The sequence below is a fragment of the Vombatus ursinus genome, unplaced genomic scaffold (genome assembly GCF_900497805.2).
Source record: "Vombatus ursinus unplaced genomic scaffold, bare-nosed wombat genome assembly UNPS02014778.1, whole genome shotgun sequence".
NCBI classification, from domain to species: domain Eukaryota; kingdom Metazoa; phylum Chordata; class Mammalia; order Diprotodontia; family Vombatidae; genus Vombatus; species Vombatus ursinus.
In genome coordinates, this window is record NW_020954556.1 from 45858530 (window position 1) to 45875595 (window position 17066).

The 17066-nt window shown below is 40.1% G+C and overlaps 1 protein-coding gene across 1 annotated transcript in view; it reads right to left on the reverse strand.

The window, feature by feature from the left end:
- Positions 1–16786, reverse strand: part of MSH6 (mutS homolog 6) — a 30684-nt gene extending 13898 nt beyond the window's left edge. The window contains exon 1 of the mRNA XM_027865065.1: positions 16316–16786. Within this exon, the coding sequence (XP_027720866.1) occupies positions 16316–16698 (383 nt within the window). The 5' untranslated portion in view covers positions 16699–16786. The remainder of the gene's footprint in view (positions 1–16315) is intronic.
- Between the last annotated feature and the right edge of the window lie 280 nt (positions 16787–17066).

Genomic DNA, 17066 nt, shown 5'->3' on the forward strand with positions numbered 1-17066 from the left:
CACACACACACACACACACACACACACACACACACACACACACACACTATGTGAACATTGTAACTAAATATAAGGTAAAGTAAACTTTGCAATGGATTGTCCAATGAATAACGGTACATACATCCTGTTTCGAGTCCAACAGAATACACTGAAATATTTTGTGAAGCTAATCAAAGGCTCTGATTGGTACCCAGGAAACTAGTTACGTGGAAATGGTGAAGTCTTACCAATCACAAATGCTGACAAATTCCAGATGTTACAAAATTAGGAAAGAACACTTGATAAAATCAAAAGATGCTATTAGGGGAAGAAATATTTCCTCTTCGAGTTAGTGGTAGGTTATCCAGGTAAAATTGCTTGAGATATTTATCAGCAAGTATAAATATTCAATAAAATTAGGGCAAAGACAAAATACAAGCTATTGGGGAACCCAAAACACAAGCTTTTTGAATAGACCCAAGACTTGGGTACAAACAAGCACTCATAACAAACAATCTGGCTTCTCTGGAGTGTCTCTGAGATTAGCATAACCTACAGTTTAGGTTATATAATTTCGAGGCACATAAAACTAGGTTAAAACAATATTAACAAAGTATTTCCCCCACAATTACTGCTGCCAAATGAGTCTATCACAAAGAAAACATAGAGGTAAAAACCTAGGTTCTATTATGCTTAAGGTTCAGGAGGTAGAAAAATAATCCTGAAGATCAGGATTCTAATAAGACTTTTTATAGACAAAAATTACATCAGAGAGAGACAGAAATATTTTTTGATATACAGCATACATCCTCTTGGGCCACAAAAGTTTGACAAACTGAAACAGAATCATAATCACATATATCCCATCTCATATATCCTCTAAGAAAATAAGCCTAGGGGCAGGTAGGTGGTGCAGTGAATAGCACTCCAGCCTTGGAAACAGGAGGACCTGAGTTCAAATCCAGCCTCAGACACTTGCCACTTACTAGCTGTGTGACCCTAGACAAGTCACTTAACCCTGACTGCCTCACCAAAAAGCAACAAAAACAACAAAAAGAAAGAAAAAAGAAAATAAGCCCAGTCACAGAGACTCTAAATAAAGGTAAACTAAGTCAAGTTACAGATTAAATTACATTTAGAGGGTTCACAATGGGCTGATTGAAAAGATTTACACTTCTCAAAGATAATCAAAAACTTGGAGCCTAAAGAATCTTTCCACAACTAAATCATTTTGGGAAGTTCAAACTCCCCTTCAGCTTCTTATCTAAGGAATGTCAGGTTTTAGCTAGGTAAGGTTATTAATAACAGGAAGCAAACACGCCAAATGTTCCAGAAGGAATGGCATAATAAAACTAAGAGGAAATTTTAAAAATGCCCATCATATAAATGCTGGAAAAGATGTGGGAAAATTGGAACACTAATGCCTTGATGGTGGAATTGTGAAATGATCCAACCATTTTGGACAGCAATTTGGAACTATGCCCAAAGGGCTATAAAAAAAAGTGCACCCTCTAGCACTTCTAGGGCTGTATCCCAAAGAGATCATAAAAATGGGAAAAGGACCCACATGTACAAAAATATTTATAGCAGCTCTTTCTGTGGTGGCAAAGAATTGGAAATTGAGGGGATGCCCATCAACTGGGGAATGGCTGAACAAGTTGTGGCATATGAATGTAACGAAATACTATTGTGCTATAAGAAATGAAGAGCAGGCGGACTTCAGAAAAACCTGGAAAGACTTGTATGGTCTGATGCTGAATAAAGTTAGCAGAACCAGGAGAACGTTGTACACAGTAACAGCCACGTGCAATGAGTAACTTTGATAGACTTAGCCTTTCTCAGCAACACAAGGATCTAAGATATCTCCAAGTCCATTGATGGAAAACGCTATCCACATCCAAAGGAAGCACTATGGAGTTTGAATGCAAATCTAAGCATACTATTTGCTCTTTTTTTTTCTTCTGTTTTGTTTTGTTTCCTCTTTCTTGTGGTTCGTCCTATTGGTTCTTCCTTACAAGATGTATGTTTACTATGTTTAATAGGAATGTATATGTAGCGCCTATATCAGATTAAACACAGTCTTGGGAAGGAAGGGGGAGAAAAATTTAAAACTCAAGCATATGGAAGTGATTGTTGAAAACTAAAAATAAATTAATTTTTAAAAAAAGAGAGAGAGAAAGAAGAAACATGAGAGACCAAAAAAATAAAATTCCCACCACAATGCTAAAAGTTAAGCAGGTACTCAACTATCTTAGATGTTTGTTATCAATGACCTCCAGGGCCTGCAAGATTGGGGAGTTAGCAGGGGACAAGCTGCCATTGCTCATTTCTTCCCCAGGTGCAAGCCAGCCAAAAGTCAAAATAACAGGATACAGCTCTTCTAGGGATGCAGGCTACAGTTCTTTTAAAGTGAAGGAAGAAATTCCTTTATCCAATTCTCAGTGGAGTGAAGGAAGAAATTCCTTTATTCTCTATTCTTTACTCCCTCCCCAAAAGGAAGCACACTGAGTACAGAAGCAAGAACAGCTTTATACTATTAGTCTGGTTCACTTACCCCTCCCTCCAAGACTAGGATTGGTGCGAGTTACAATCAAAAGTTTCACCATTGGTTAGGTTCACGATTCCATATTCTAATTAGAGAAACTTCAATCGTTACAACTGGTGGAAAATCCTGATCCTTTATTTAGCATATGCATGAGGTTCACTGAGCCTGAGTAGTAGCAGATTCTTGTGCTCATACATTGACCCCTAATCAGCTAGGACTGGTTTGGGCCTTGGGCTGTGAAGACAGGAACCCTGCTATCTTAACTGGCCTGAGGAATGTCCCTCTCCCCTTAACTAGTTAGCCATTCAGCACCTTTACTGTTCTTTTTGCATCTTAGTGAGAACCTAATAATTCAGCATTTCTCACAACGTTTAAGCTAACCTTCCTTAATACCATAGCTAATCAATATGAGAAAGTTATCACCTCAGGGTAGAACAGAGCAGCCACACTCAGAGCCTAGTCAGTCAATAAACATTATAACACTTAATATGTTGCCAGTCACTGTGCTAAGTGCTAGGGATACAAACAAAGAAAAAAAAGAAAATCCCTACTCAAGGAGTTCAGTCTAAGGGGAGTGAAATCCAAAACTAACTCCATTTTGTTTGATTTACTTCACTATATGATTATCCCTCCACTTTGTGAGCTAGGCCTTGCTTATGATTATGATTATGGGGAATTAAGATGCTATTATGATTCTGGGAATTTGGGAAACATGTGCTGACCACAAAATGCTCTATACATCTTGAGGCATTCTTGTAATAACCACAAGATTTGTATAACTGTCCAAACAGAAGGGAGAAGGCTCCTGTTATGTTACTCAAGATTGTGTAAATTGATTGTCCCTCATTATTGCCTATAAGAATGCTTTGTAAACAGCCAAATGGTGTCATTGTACCTACTAAGAAGGTCTTGGACCCGATTTGTACACAACTGCTAGCCTTGCTAATAAATCGATTTGCTCAAATATTGCCTCAGTCTGGGTCAATTTCCCATCATCACATGGGAGAGACAACATGCAAATAATTATGGACAAACAAGGTATATACAGGATAAACAGGAAATAATCAACGGAGGGAAGATATTAGAATTAAAAGGCATCAGGAAAGCTTTCCTATATTTCTACGAGATTTTAGCTGAGACTTGAAGGAAACCAGGAAGTGAGATGAGGAAGGAGAGCATTCTAGGCATAGGGGAACAGCCAATGAAAATGCCCTGGTTCCAGAGATAGACTGTTGTGCAGAAAACAACAAGAAAGCCAGGGCAGCTGGACTGCAGATTTAAGGTGGAGAAGACAGGAGGGAGTAAGACATAAGATGACATGAAAATGGGGGAGAAGGAGAAGAGGTTATGAAGGACTTCAAATATCAAACAAAGGATTTTCTATTTGATCCTGGCAGTGATAAGGAGCCACAAACAACACTGTACAGATAAAATAGCACTCAATTTGGAGTCAAATGATCTCTGCTTGAATCCAGTTCTTCTATTACTAATCTTATATTCATCAAATTGCTCTTTGAGCTTCAGTTTCCTCATGCATAAAAGGAGACATCTGGACCACATATAGCACTCAATATAAATTACACACATACAGTTTTACTAAATACAATGTAATAATGTCACATGAAAATAACTTGTTATACATACATGAAACTGTCTTTAACTGCAAAGTACTAACACAGAACCCGCTATCCTGGGCAGTGAAAGTAGGGGAATGCAATGGCTGTACACAGAAATACACACATTTGTCTACTATATGACCTACACTCTTTCTCCCTTCACGATCAAAACAAATCATAAACACTGGTCCACCAGAGCTGATATTCAAAGAGGAATCAAAGGCTATCAAATAGCTTCAAAGTTCCAACTAAAACTGTTTCTACTGTCCTACATACACATCTACAAACACATCTGAAATAAGGATATGCTATAATACCTTCATAAAATTAGAAGAGAAGTAGGTAAGTGGGGGAAAATCTTTGCAGACAGTTTCTCTAATAACGGTATAATTTTTTTCCCTTAATTTTATCTTACTTTATTTTTGTTACATTTTAAGTTCCAAAATGTCTCCCTCCCCAACTCGCACTAGAGGAGGCTATTTGACACAAATATATGTGTATGTGTGTCTATGTATGTAAAACACTATTATACACACTTCTATATATCAGTTCTTTCTCTGGCGGTGGACAGCATCTTCTTTCATAGGTCCTTTGTAGTTTATTTGAATATAATGCTCAGAATAGCTTAACCGTTCAGTTATTCCTTGAACAAAATTGGTGTTGAGGTATATAACCTTTGTTCTGCTCATTTCACTCTTCATTATTTCATGCAAGTCTTTCTATGCTTTTCTAAAATCAACCTGCTCATTTACAGCACAGCAGTATTCCATCACCACAATAATATAACACAACTTGTTTAGCCACTCCTCAATTGATGGGCATCCCTTCAACTTCCAGTTCTTTGCCACCACAAAGAGAGCTACGATAAATATTTTAAAACATAGAAGTTCTTTTCCTTTTTCCCCATCACCTTGGGAAACACAACTAATAGTGGAATTGCTGGGTATACACAGTTTTATAACTCTTTGAGGATAATTCCAGATTGCTCTCAGTTCCACCAACAATTTATTAGTATCCCAATTTTTCCACATCTCCTCAAATATTTGCCATTTTCCCCTTCTATCATTTTAGTCAATCTGATAAGTGCAAGATATCTCAAAGTTGTTTTAATTTGCATTTCTCTAATCAATAATGATTTAAAGCATTTTTTCATATGACTATATATAGCTTTGATTTCTTCCTCTAAAAACTGCCAATTGGGGAATGAGTCTTAGTGTTATAAATCTGACAAAGTTCTCTATATATATGGGATATGACACTTTTATCCAAGAAACTGTCTATGAAAACTTTCCCCAAATTTCCGTTTTCCTTCTAATCTTGGCTATATTGGTTTTATTTGCACAGCATTTTCTAAGATATTTAGGTAGCTGATTCAAATTTATGAGAACAAGAGCCACTTCTCCAATTGATCCAATTGATATGATCTAAGGACATGAACAAGCTGTTTTCCAGAGAAGAAATACAAGTCATCTAAGAGCCATATTAAAAAAAAATTCTAAAGCACTAACAATGAGAGAAGAGCAGATTAAAATAACCCAGAGGTTTCAACTCATACCCACAAGATTGCCAAAATTGACAAAGAAGGAATATGCTAAAGGGGCTGTGGGAAAAAGCACTGGTGAAATTAACTGGTCCAACCATTTTGGAAAGAAATTTGAACTATGCCCCATGAAAAAAGTTATTAAACTTTACAAACTTTCTGACCCAGTACAAGGACTCATTTTTACAAAAATATAGCAGCTGAAATGAATGAAAACCCCAAGACAAAAAGTTTCTGGGTAATTAATAATTAATTTATTAATTAGGCTAGCTGGCAATCAATAAATTGATGGTCAGTGGTTTCTCTCAGTAACCAAAGATGCCAAGGGAGACCCTGAAACACCTTAAACACCTTCTGAAAGGGAGTTCCCCTGACAAGAGAAAATCAACCTTGATTGGTGGACATTTAGTGAGAAGGTGAGCTAAAAGCTGTCAGCTCCTCCTGCTGAGAAGATGGCTTGATTGTGAACTTGCCTACAGCAATCTGGGCAGGTGGAGGCCATCTCCATCTTGACCTCTCTCCTTGTTTTCTCCTCCATGAGCTGGGTCACCCTAAACTCTAATGGACAGGACCAAGGACATGGGTTCCTTCTTTCAGGGTAATGGCTCACCCAGCCTGGATTTTGTTTATACTCTGAACAGAAATTAGGTCTCCTAGTTGGGTGCCTGTTCCTTAAGGGCTACAAGTAATCTCAATCAGGCATGTCCTTCAGAGACTGACTTTAACAAGAGCTGGGCCTTAAAGAGAAAAAAAAATAGAGAAAGAAAAGCCTAGATCACAAATTAATAATTAGTTATTAATATAATAGTATAATGACAATTTCTCTCATAGCTCTTTTTTTCAATGGCAAAGAAGTGGCACCTCTGGAGGTCCGTACCCATCAATGGAGTAATGACTGAACAATGGTATATGAATATAATAGAATACCATTGTGCTACTGGGTAAAAGGGGATGGCTTCGGAGAAATCTGGGCAGACTTACATGAAATGATACAGTGAAGTGAGCATTAACTACGATGACTTATATAAAATAACAACAGTGTTATCAACACAATGACCAACCACAATTCTAGAAGGCTCATGAAACATGGTACCCACATCCTGATAGAGTGGTGAAGAACTCAAGAGTGAAAACTGAAACTTTTTTTTTTAACAAGTTAGCAATTTGTTTTGCATGACTATGCATTTTAGTAACAAGGATATATTATCCTTCCTTCTTTCTCAACAAGATGGGGCAAGTAGGAGGAAAAGATGGTGGACTTGTATTGATTGAAAAAAAATATAGATATTTTTAGGGGAGAGGCAATTGGGGTTAAGTGACTTGCCCAGGGCCACACAGCTCCAGGGCTGGTGCTCTATCCACTGCACCACCTAGCTGCCCCAAGACTCTTTTTTATTTACTCTATTAAAACCAAAGATCATTGCAAGTCCTGTGAGGGCAGAGATACTTTCCCCCTCACTGTGTTGTTTCCCTTTTTTATAAACCGTTAATCACAAAACCATGAATTACAAGATGTATCTGAAAAACTGTATCCTGTTAAGCCTGCTCCCTTCTCTGCAAAAGGGGAGCAACAGCTTGTACTACCTACTTCAAAGGGTTGTTTAGAAGGAAAGCAAATTTTAAGTCTTAAAAGCACTATACAAATGTGAACCGCTGTTTTATACTAATCTTTCTTTTATAACCAGATATCTGTCCCCAGAGCAAGCGGAAGAAGATATTTTTTTTAATTATTTATTTTTAGTTCTCAACATTCACTTCCATAAGATTCTGAGTTTTAGATTTTTCTCCCCTCCCCAAGAGGGCATGCAATCTGATATAGGCTAAGATATATTTTTAAAAATTAAATATGGTCTTTATAAGTCTTAAATTCAGACTTCAGCATACTATTACACTGTTGGTGGATCTGTGGATTGATCCAAATATTCTGGAAGGCAGTTTAAAATTATACTAAGAAATTGACTTTTGACCTTTTTTTTGACCCTTTGACCCAGAGACTGTAATGCTAAACATATACCCCAAGAAGGTCACAGATATAAAGGCCTGATATACACCAAAATATTTATTGGAGCACTTTTTATAGTAACACATAACTGGAAACAAAATAGATGTCTATCAACTGGGGAATGGCTAAACAATTACAGTACTTGAATGCAATGGAATATTTACTATAAAGATTTGAAGACTGAAAAATTAGGGAAGCATGAAAGGGGTTACATGAACTGATTCAAAGTAAAGTAAGCAGACTCAGAAAAACAACATACATGACTATAACAATGTAAAATGTAAGGGGGGACAAAAGGAAAATAGACACTATAGAACTACTATAATCAACCTAAGCTTCAGAGATAAGACTATCTCCCTCCCTTCTTTACTAAGGAAGAGGGGCTCCAGTGTTATAGATGTGAAACAATGAATATATATCATCAGACTCACTTTACAGATGTTGATTAGTGTTGCTAAACTCTCATTCTTTCTTATGAAGGATGTTGAAAGAATGTACTTTGGAAATTGAGGTGAAATTTTAAAGTTAGCAATGAAATTTTTAAAACTCAAAATATTTCTTAATTTGGACTGCAGTTAGTAAACCCTAATCATCCCTCTCTCTATTCAATAGAAAGGAAGCTGAATTTATGCATAGGAAAAATCTTATTATAAACCATCCATTAGATTCTGTTACAATGCTAGTCAACTCAAGTGCATATAATCCATGTCATTTTCCTCTCTAGGGTATAAGCTTTGTTTTCCAGGATGGAATTAGAATAATATGCTCTATGACATACGAAATCACACTTTCCATTCTCTCATCCCAAACCACCTCAACCTAGACTCTCCCCCAAGTCTCCTCCTCCTATTACGCCCACTAGAATTCCAGTTGCTTAAAGTTTCCTTCTTGTGCTCTTTCCATCTTACGAAACCCTGAGATCTGGCTTTCCTCAGAGGGCACTTGATCCCTGTCCACTCTTATCACTGGCATGGCAGTACTTTCAAATTCACTTTCTACACCAAGCCACCAATCCTGGAGGGGAATCAAAATACTCCTTGTTCCTCCAACTCTCCCTTTGTCACTCAGCAAGCCTTATATTTGAGGTTCACTCCATCAAACAGCAGTTTATCTAATCTGGAGCGTTCTCTCTCTCTCAAGGAGTTCCGTATGTGGCTTAATGTTTCCCCTCTACTTCAATTCTTGCCCTTATAACCAGGGAACTCCAACATAGACGTTGACTGATGGTTGCTCAAACACCATAACCCCCCAGTTCTAAATCTCTTCATTCCATGACCTACTCCGTCGCTACACCTAAGCAAGTCCTCCTGACTCCAGTCCCACTAGCTCTTTCCACTTCACCACCTTCATTAGTCGAATGAAGCTTATGGACCCTTTCTGAGAATAATTTTGAAAAAATAATTGCAGGAAATTCTAAATTTCAGTTAGAAGCTGGTGAAAATAAAGATATAATTCTTTTTCTGATCCAAGTTCAAGGATTCTGAAATTTATCCATGGACTTCAGGTTATAAGATTCTCTGAAATAGTCTCTCAGGTCATCCTCTCTGCTGTAACTTTACTTTCTTCCTTTCCCAATCTCAACCCTACAGTTAGCCATGTCAAATTCCTAGTCTCTTTGCCCTATCAAGGCTTATACTTTGCCAAATCCCAACCCTATATTACTTAAACCATACGCCTTTTCCCTGACCATGTGGATAAAAAGAGCTGGAGGAAATCACATAACTAATAGTGTCTATTAAAAATGTGTTATCTAATTACAACTGGAGCCAGACAAAAAACAAAAACAAACAATAACAAACAAACAAACAAACAAACAAACAAAAAGGCTATCAATCTTCTCGTTCCTCCCTGGCATATTTTCTCTTACTCCTCAGTGAAGCTGTTCTAAGACGTTTCTCTCAAGCCTCCCACATCTCACCTAAGGACTTTACCTCACATTTTACTGGAAAAAAAAAAAATAGCCACCATTCACACTACTAGTTCCCTTCCTCTTCTCCCCTTCTCTAAATCTCAAAACCTCTTAACATGTGCACCCCTCCTTTATTCCAGACCTTCAAGAAGTGACCTTTTCCTCTTCTTCAACATTTGATCCCAAACTCTCCTATCTTTTCCAGCTGATTGACTCCTTTATTATTTCTATGATTTAATCTCTCCGTTTCTACTGGTTTCTTCCCTGCTACCTACAAATAGGCCCAGGTTTTCCCCCATGCCGAAAAAAACCTTCACCAGACTTTTCCATTCCCTCAAGCTACTGCCCCATTTCTCCTCCCTTTCACAGGTCAAATTCTTGGGGAAAAAAAAAAATCACCTATTACTTTTTGCCTCCACTTCCTCTCTCATTACTTTTCCAATCCTTCGAAATCTGGCTTCCCAACTACATCACTCTACAGAAATGGCGCTCTTCAAAGTTGCCAATGATCTCTTAATTTCAAAAGCTGATGGCCTTTTCTCAGTCTTCATCCTTGGACCCCAGCAGCATTTCACTATTGACAACTCTCTCCTCCTAGGTATTCTTTCTTCTCAGACGCTGTTCTCTCTTGTTTCTTCTCCTGTCTGACTGCTTCTTCCTAGACTCCTTTGCCAATTCATCACCCACTACACTCTCTTAACTGTCCTGTGCCTCAATCTCTTCTCTCTAAACTCTCTCACTTGGTAACCTCATCAGCTCCTATGGGTCTAAATATCATTTCTATGTAGTTGATCCCAGATGGTATTTATCCATTTCTAGTCTCTCTTCTGAGCTCCTGTCCCATATCTCCCTCTGCTTACTGAATACTTCCAGTGGAGTATCTCAAAGACATCTCAAAAACATTTCCAAACATTTCCATCTTTCCCCAAGTATTTCACACTTCCCTGCTTCTGTCAAGGACAACACCATTCAGGTCCAAAACCTTGGTATTATCCTGAATTCCTCAATCTCTCTCACCCTACATAGCCAACTGGTTATCAATTCTTGGGTCTACCTCCAAGGCATCTCTTGCATCGGTCCCCTTATGTCTACTTACACAGCCACCACCCTAACTTTCAGATGCTCATCATCTCTCACTTGAACTTACCGCAGCAGCCTTCTAATTAGTTTCCCTGACTCAAATATATCATCTTTCATTACAAGGTCCCAATCATCTTTGTCATCCATCAAATTTAAAGAACAAAATAACATCAAGCTGTATGAATACAGGTCCAGAGAGGGAGGCTGGGAACACATTTTGGTTTCTGGTTTAAAATGGTTTTAAAGTCAACTAGGTGCACTGGATAACCAGTCATTGGGAACCACTTATTAAGCACCTACTATGTGCAACACACTGTATTTCTGTCACTGAGAATACAAAGACAAAAATGACATAGTCTCTGTCTTCCAATGGGAGGAAAGGAGAGTAAAACAAGTTCACAGATAAACAGAAGCTATAAACAAAAATAAATACAAAGTTGGGGAAGGAAGAAATAACAAATGGAGAAATCAGGAAAACTCAGAAAGGAAGTGGCACTTCAGCAGGAACTTGAAGGAATCTAATTTGAACGTTTTCTGCTGCCGCCATTACCACCACCATAACCACCCACTTCTCCTTAGGACTGAAGGCAACTCTCCCAGTTGGAAGTATAGGCACAATGGCGCAGCTAGGTGGTGCAGTGGATACAGCATCAGTCAAGAAGATTCATCATCCTGGGTTCAAATCTGGCCTCAAGACACTTGGTAGCTGTGTTACTCTAGGCAAGTCACTTTACCCTGCTTGCCTCCATTTCCTTATCTGTAAAACGAGCTGAAGAAAGAAATGGCGAACCACTCTAGTATCTTTGCCAAGAAAACCCCAAATGGGGTCACAAAGGGTCAGATATGACTGAACTGCAACAAAACAACAAGGGAGAAATGTTACCCTGTGGAATAAAAAATGCTTCTAAGGCAAAGAAAAACAAAAGGATTTGGTGAGAAACACCAAAACAAGACCTTTTCTGCAGTACTTCTAAAGCTGAAAATTACCACTAAGCACTAGGGCTAGACTATATCGAGCCTATCTATGAATATGGTTATCTATATTCACTGCTATCCTGAAGGACTATGGGAAACTACAGTCTCTAAGCATAACAATAGAAAGTACCTGTTCAACCTGTAACCATATCCTTTTAATATATTACTTGTCCCCAGAGTGTTCCAACCGGATTCAATCTGTAATCCCCTCACTTGGCTTTCTGTCTTCTTGAATCTATGAGAAAGACCACAAAATGAATAGTCTTTTCTTAGCTCCAAGAACTTTACTATGATATCCATTAAGCAAAGTCATCATCTGGTGTTTTACCTGAAGGCCTAAGACTAAAGGATGCCTTGACTAAGCAAGAAAAGATAATATTTAAGTGGTTCTTTGACAGAAAACATCCCTTATTTAGCATCCCTATTTACTGTACCCTACTGGATGATAAAAATAATTTGAAAAGCAGGAAAAGGTAGGATAGAGCCAAAAAGACTTCTTTGTAGGAGGTAGAACCTAAGCTAATAATCCTGGAAGGAAACTAAGGATTCTAAGAGGCAGAAGAGGTATAGATTTCAAGCACAGGTGACATCATGTAAAAGACAGGTAGGTGGGTAGAGTAAGTTTGGAGACCAGCAAAGGAATCAGTTGCATCGGAAAGTGATGAATATACCCCAAAAATTCAGTATCAGAACTGGGAATAAAAATTAAAACTACAAATAGCCTACCATTCCCACATGGAGGCTAACCTCATTCATAGTAGATGCTGGATATTGGGGAGAAAGGGAGAGAGGACTTTGAGATGACTGGAAAATCTACTCTTGGAAGAATGTGCTGTATAACTATAGCACATCTGGAATACTTGCTGAAGATTGCTAAGTATCTGTTCACATGAAGGGAGGGTGAAGCTTAATTTCTTTTCTTAAACTTTTCAATTAATCAATGTTTCCCTCTTCCCTCAAAACAAAATTTTGCTTCACCTTTTAACAGGTGATGGCTCCAGCACAGTGGAAAGGGCAATAGATCACAAATCAGAAGCAAAGCTTGGACAAGGCCCCAAGCAAGATTTCAAAATTGGGCTCTCCTGGGGAAGCATACGATTGCTAATCAGTGGCTTTATACCATCACTGTAACACAATAGAACAAATGATATACTGGAGGGGACTACTAGAACATCATCTTGTTTTTTTAGATAAAGAATAAAATCCTCAAATGCAAGAAATATAAATGCAAAATACAAAGTTAAGGTGTTCTCCTTCTGCTTTTCTTACAACTACCCATTACTACCCAGAGGAGCACCTCTCGCTCTGTGAAATGTGAACTGGGAATTATATTCAATCAACTGGGGTTGTGTGCAGACTTTATTTTTAGCTGAGACCTCCTATGAATCATCAAACAACTAGTATTAATAATTTCTTAGAGTTTAACTTCCCCCCTTTTGTGAGCTTAAGGCTAAGTCCCTTCTTATGCAAGACTTCCCTTTTTTGTTCAATTCAAAATTCCCTTTTTTTATGTGTTAATTCCTCATTTGGACTCACGGAAAATTACAAAGTTTCCACATGATGCTAAACTAGATACTGATATTGTCAATAGCCTATTAATCGATAAACCTGTATAATGTCTTGCCAATCAGAGAAAAGGAATGTTTCCTCCCATTTTGTGATTTTTGCATTCCCCATTCCCAGAAATAGGTTCCCCATTTCTAATCTATTTCCAACCTTGATTTCCCTATTCTTGTCCTTATTCAAAATGCCCCAGGATGTGTTAGTCCACCTTGTGGCAAAACTATACAATTTGTGTTATTGAGGAACCACAATCAGGATAGAACAAGATTTAGCAGCTTCTACATTAAGGGAGGGCTTGCAATATGATATTCCAGAGGTCAAAGGAGCTGGGATTAAAATCAAGAATCTCCTATCCAGCAAAACTGAGTATAATCAATGAGGGGGAAAAATTGACATTCAATGACATAGTGGAATTTAATGCATTCTTGAGAAAAAAAACCAGAGCTAAATAGAAAAACTGACTTTCAAATACAAGACTCAAGAGAAGCACAAAAAGGTAAACAGGAAAGAGAAATCATAAGGGACTTATTAAAATTGAAATGTTTACATTCCTACGTGGAAAGATGACAATTGTAACTCATAAGACCTTTCTCATTATTAGAGTAGCTGGAGGGAATATACATAGTCAGAGGGCACAGAGTGAGTTGAAGATGAAGGGGTGATATCTAAAAAATAAAATTAAGGGGTGGGAGAGGAATGTACTAGGAGGAGAAGGGGAGAGGTAGAATGGGGTAAATTATCTCACATAAAAGAGGCAAGAAAAAGTTTTTATAGTGAAGGGGAAGAGGTGGGTGAGAGGGAATGAGTGAACCTTACTCCTGTCAGAATTGGTTTAAGGAGGGAATAACATACACACTCAATTGGGTATGGAAATCTAACTTACCCTACAGGAAAGTAGGGGGCTGTTGATAGAAGGGAGGGCAGATGGAGGGAAGGGGTAATGAGAAGCAAAACACTTTTGAGAAGGGAGAGTGAAAAGGAGAGAGAATACAATAAAAGGGGATAGGGAATAAGATGAAGGGAAATACAGGTAGCAATAGTAATGATTAAAAAAAAATTCTGAAGCAAGTTTCTCTGATAAAGACCTCATTTCTCTAACATATAGAAAACTGTGTCAAATTTATAAAAATAAGAGCCATACCCCAATTGATAAATGATCAAAAAATACAATCAGTTTTCAGGTGAATAATTAAAGCTATAGCCATATAAAAAAATATTCTAACCCACTAATTGCAGAAATGCAAATTAAAACAATTCTGAGGTACTATCTCATACCTATTAGATTAGATGATAGGACAGAAAAGCTAAATCACAAATATTGGAGGGGATGTGGGAAAAATGGGACATTAAAGTACTATTGTCCTAGCTGTGAATTGATTAAACCATTCTATAGAACAATTTGGAAATATGCCCAAAGGGCTATAAAACCATGCATATCTTTTGATGTAGCAATATCACTACTGGGTCTGTACCCCAAAAGAGATTTAAAAGAAAAGAAAAAGGAAAAAGACCTATATGTACAAAAATATTTATAGCAGATCTTTTCTGGGGATAAAGAATTAGAAATTGAGGGGATGCACATCAGTTGGGAAATGGCTGAATAAGTTATTGTACGTAATTATGATGGAATACTATTGTACTACAAGAAATGAACAGGATGCTCTCAGAAAAACCTATAAAGATTTACATGAGTTGATGCAAAGTGAAATGTACCAGTACAAAGTAACAGCAACACTGTAAGATGATCAAGCTGTGAATGACTTAGCTATTCTCAGCAATACAAAGATCCATGACAACTCTGAAGGACTTAGGATGAAAAATGTTCTCCATCCCCAGAGAAAGAAGTGATGGTGTCAGAACACAGACTGAAGCAACTTTTGGGTTTGTTTTTTCTGTTTTCATTTTCTTTATTTTTTCTTGAGTTTTTTTTGCCTATGTTTTCTTTCACAACATGGCTATTATGGATATGTTTTTCGTGACTACACAAATATAACCTATATGGAATTGCTTGCCCTCTCAATGAGGGGAGGTGTGGAGGGAGAAAGGGAGAGAATCTGGAACTCAAAGTCTTAAAAACAAATGTTAAAAAAATTTAAAAAATAAATAAATAAAAACTATACAACTTGTGGTCAGCACCTTCAACCACTAGTCAAGAATAGACAAAACCCATGTTATTCAAGATTTTGTAAGTTGTCTCTTTATTGAGTATAAGAAAAGTTGTGTAAACTCTCTTGGGGATCCCTGGTCACTAAGAAGCCTTGGACCTCACTTATTGGCAACTGCTAGCCTTCCTAACACATGGAACATGTTTGGAACTTTGTCGCCTCAGTTTCTCTTCATTAAAGATTTCAAGAGACATCTCTAAGATATCCTGTTAATCAGCTGTTAATCAATCTGGCCAAGAACTCCAACTAGGGAGAAGGAAAGTAGCAATAAGAGGGGAAAAAAAACCTCAACATTTTCCCATGCATCTAGTTAGCTGGCTGTGACACTTGCTCAGATAACTCCCTAAAAGTTTCTCTGGGCCAAGATTTAACTGCCCTCTGCTTGCCCAGTCCAATCCCTAGGTCTCTGTCTCTCTCTTCTAAGAAGATGGCAAAGTTCGATCCCTTCGGGGGTGAGGGGGCAAGGCATTGTCTGGTCCCCTCCAAAACTTTTCACCATCATAAGGTACCCTGCAGTCGCGGCCCATTCAGCCGTCGCCTAATCTGTTTATGCCCCCTTCGGCAATGCAGACTCAAGATCAAAGCCCTCCCTGTCCCCAGCCATCTGCTTTCACCAAGTTCTTTCTCCCCACCCCAGGAGTCCGAAGGTGCGCTCCCACCGCCCTGCACCTCCTCCCACCTCCCCGCCACGCTCGCTCGTTCCCCGCCACGCTCGCTCGTTCCCCGCCCCCATCGTGCCAGGCTCGACGCCTCGCACCGCCCCCCTCTCTCATTTTCACATCTGCATCCTCCCCCACCAAAACCCTCCTTCTCCTCCCCCAGCGCCACGCCCCCTTTACTCACCCCCCCATCTCCTCCTCCAGCTTCTACCTCGGCCCCCCACCCCCATCCCATCCTGCATCCCTCCCTCGCTGGGGGCTCACGGCCCTTCCCCGGGTTACCTGGCGGGAGGAGCCGCCGGAGCTGGGGCCGGGGCCGGAGCTGGCGTCCCCGTCGCTCGCCGGCGCGGCCCTCCATTGAGTTTTATCTCTCGGGGCAGCGGGGCGACCCCGGAGCTAGAGCGGGGGCTGGGGCCGTGGGGGCTGAGGCCGTGGGGGCCGGGGCCTGGGCCCGCAGCGGGGTCGGGCCTTGGGTGGGCTTCTTCGCTGCGGGCCGCGTCCCCGCGCGCCGAGGAGGCCCCAGAGGCTCCGGCCCCCGCGGCTCCCGCGGCCCCCGCTCCGGCCCCGGCGCCGCTTCCATCCGCAGCAATGGCGGCGGCCTTGTTGTTGCTGCACAGCGCCGGGCTCTTAGGGAAGAAGCTGAAAAGGGTACTCTGTCGCGACATGGCAGCTGGAGGGGAAAGAACCCCCTGCACCCCAGCTCGCTCTCGATCGGTCGGGCCAGACGAATGACCCACCGCGGCCAACCGCCGACCGCGCTCTGGCTGGCGGGAAACGTGAGGAGGGGGTGGGAGCGGAGAGGGCGCGGGGGGGGAGGGGAAGGCGGGAAGGGAGGGAGGCGGGGCGGGTTCCGCTAGGGGAAAACCCAGCGTCTGGCCAATCAGAGCGCGCGGGATTCGCGCGGGAGCCTCTGTCTCCGAGCCCCCGCTAGCCCCGCCTCACGAAGCAGGCGCCGAGGCGCTGGGCACCACCTAGCGGCTGGCCAGCGTCACTGCTCTCACCCCTGCGGTCTCCAGAGGCCAGAAGAGGGGCG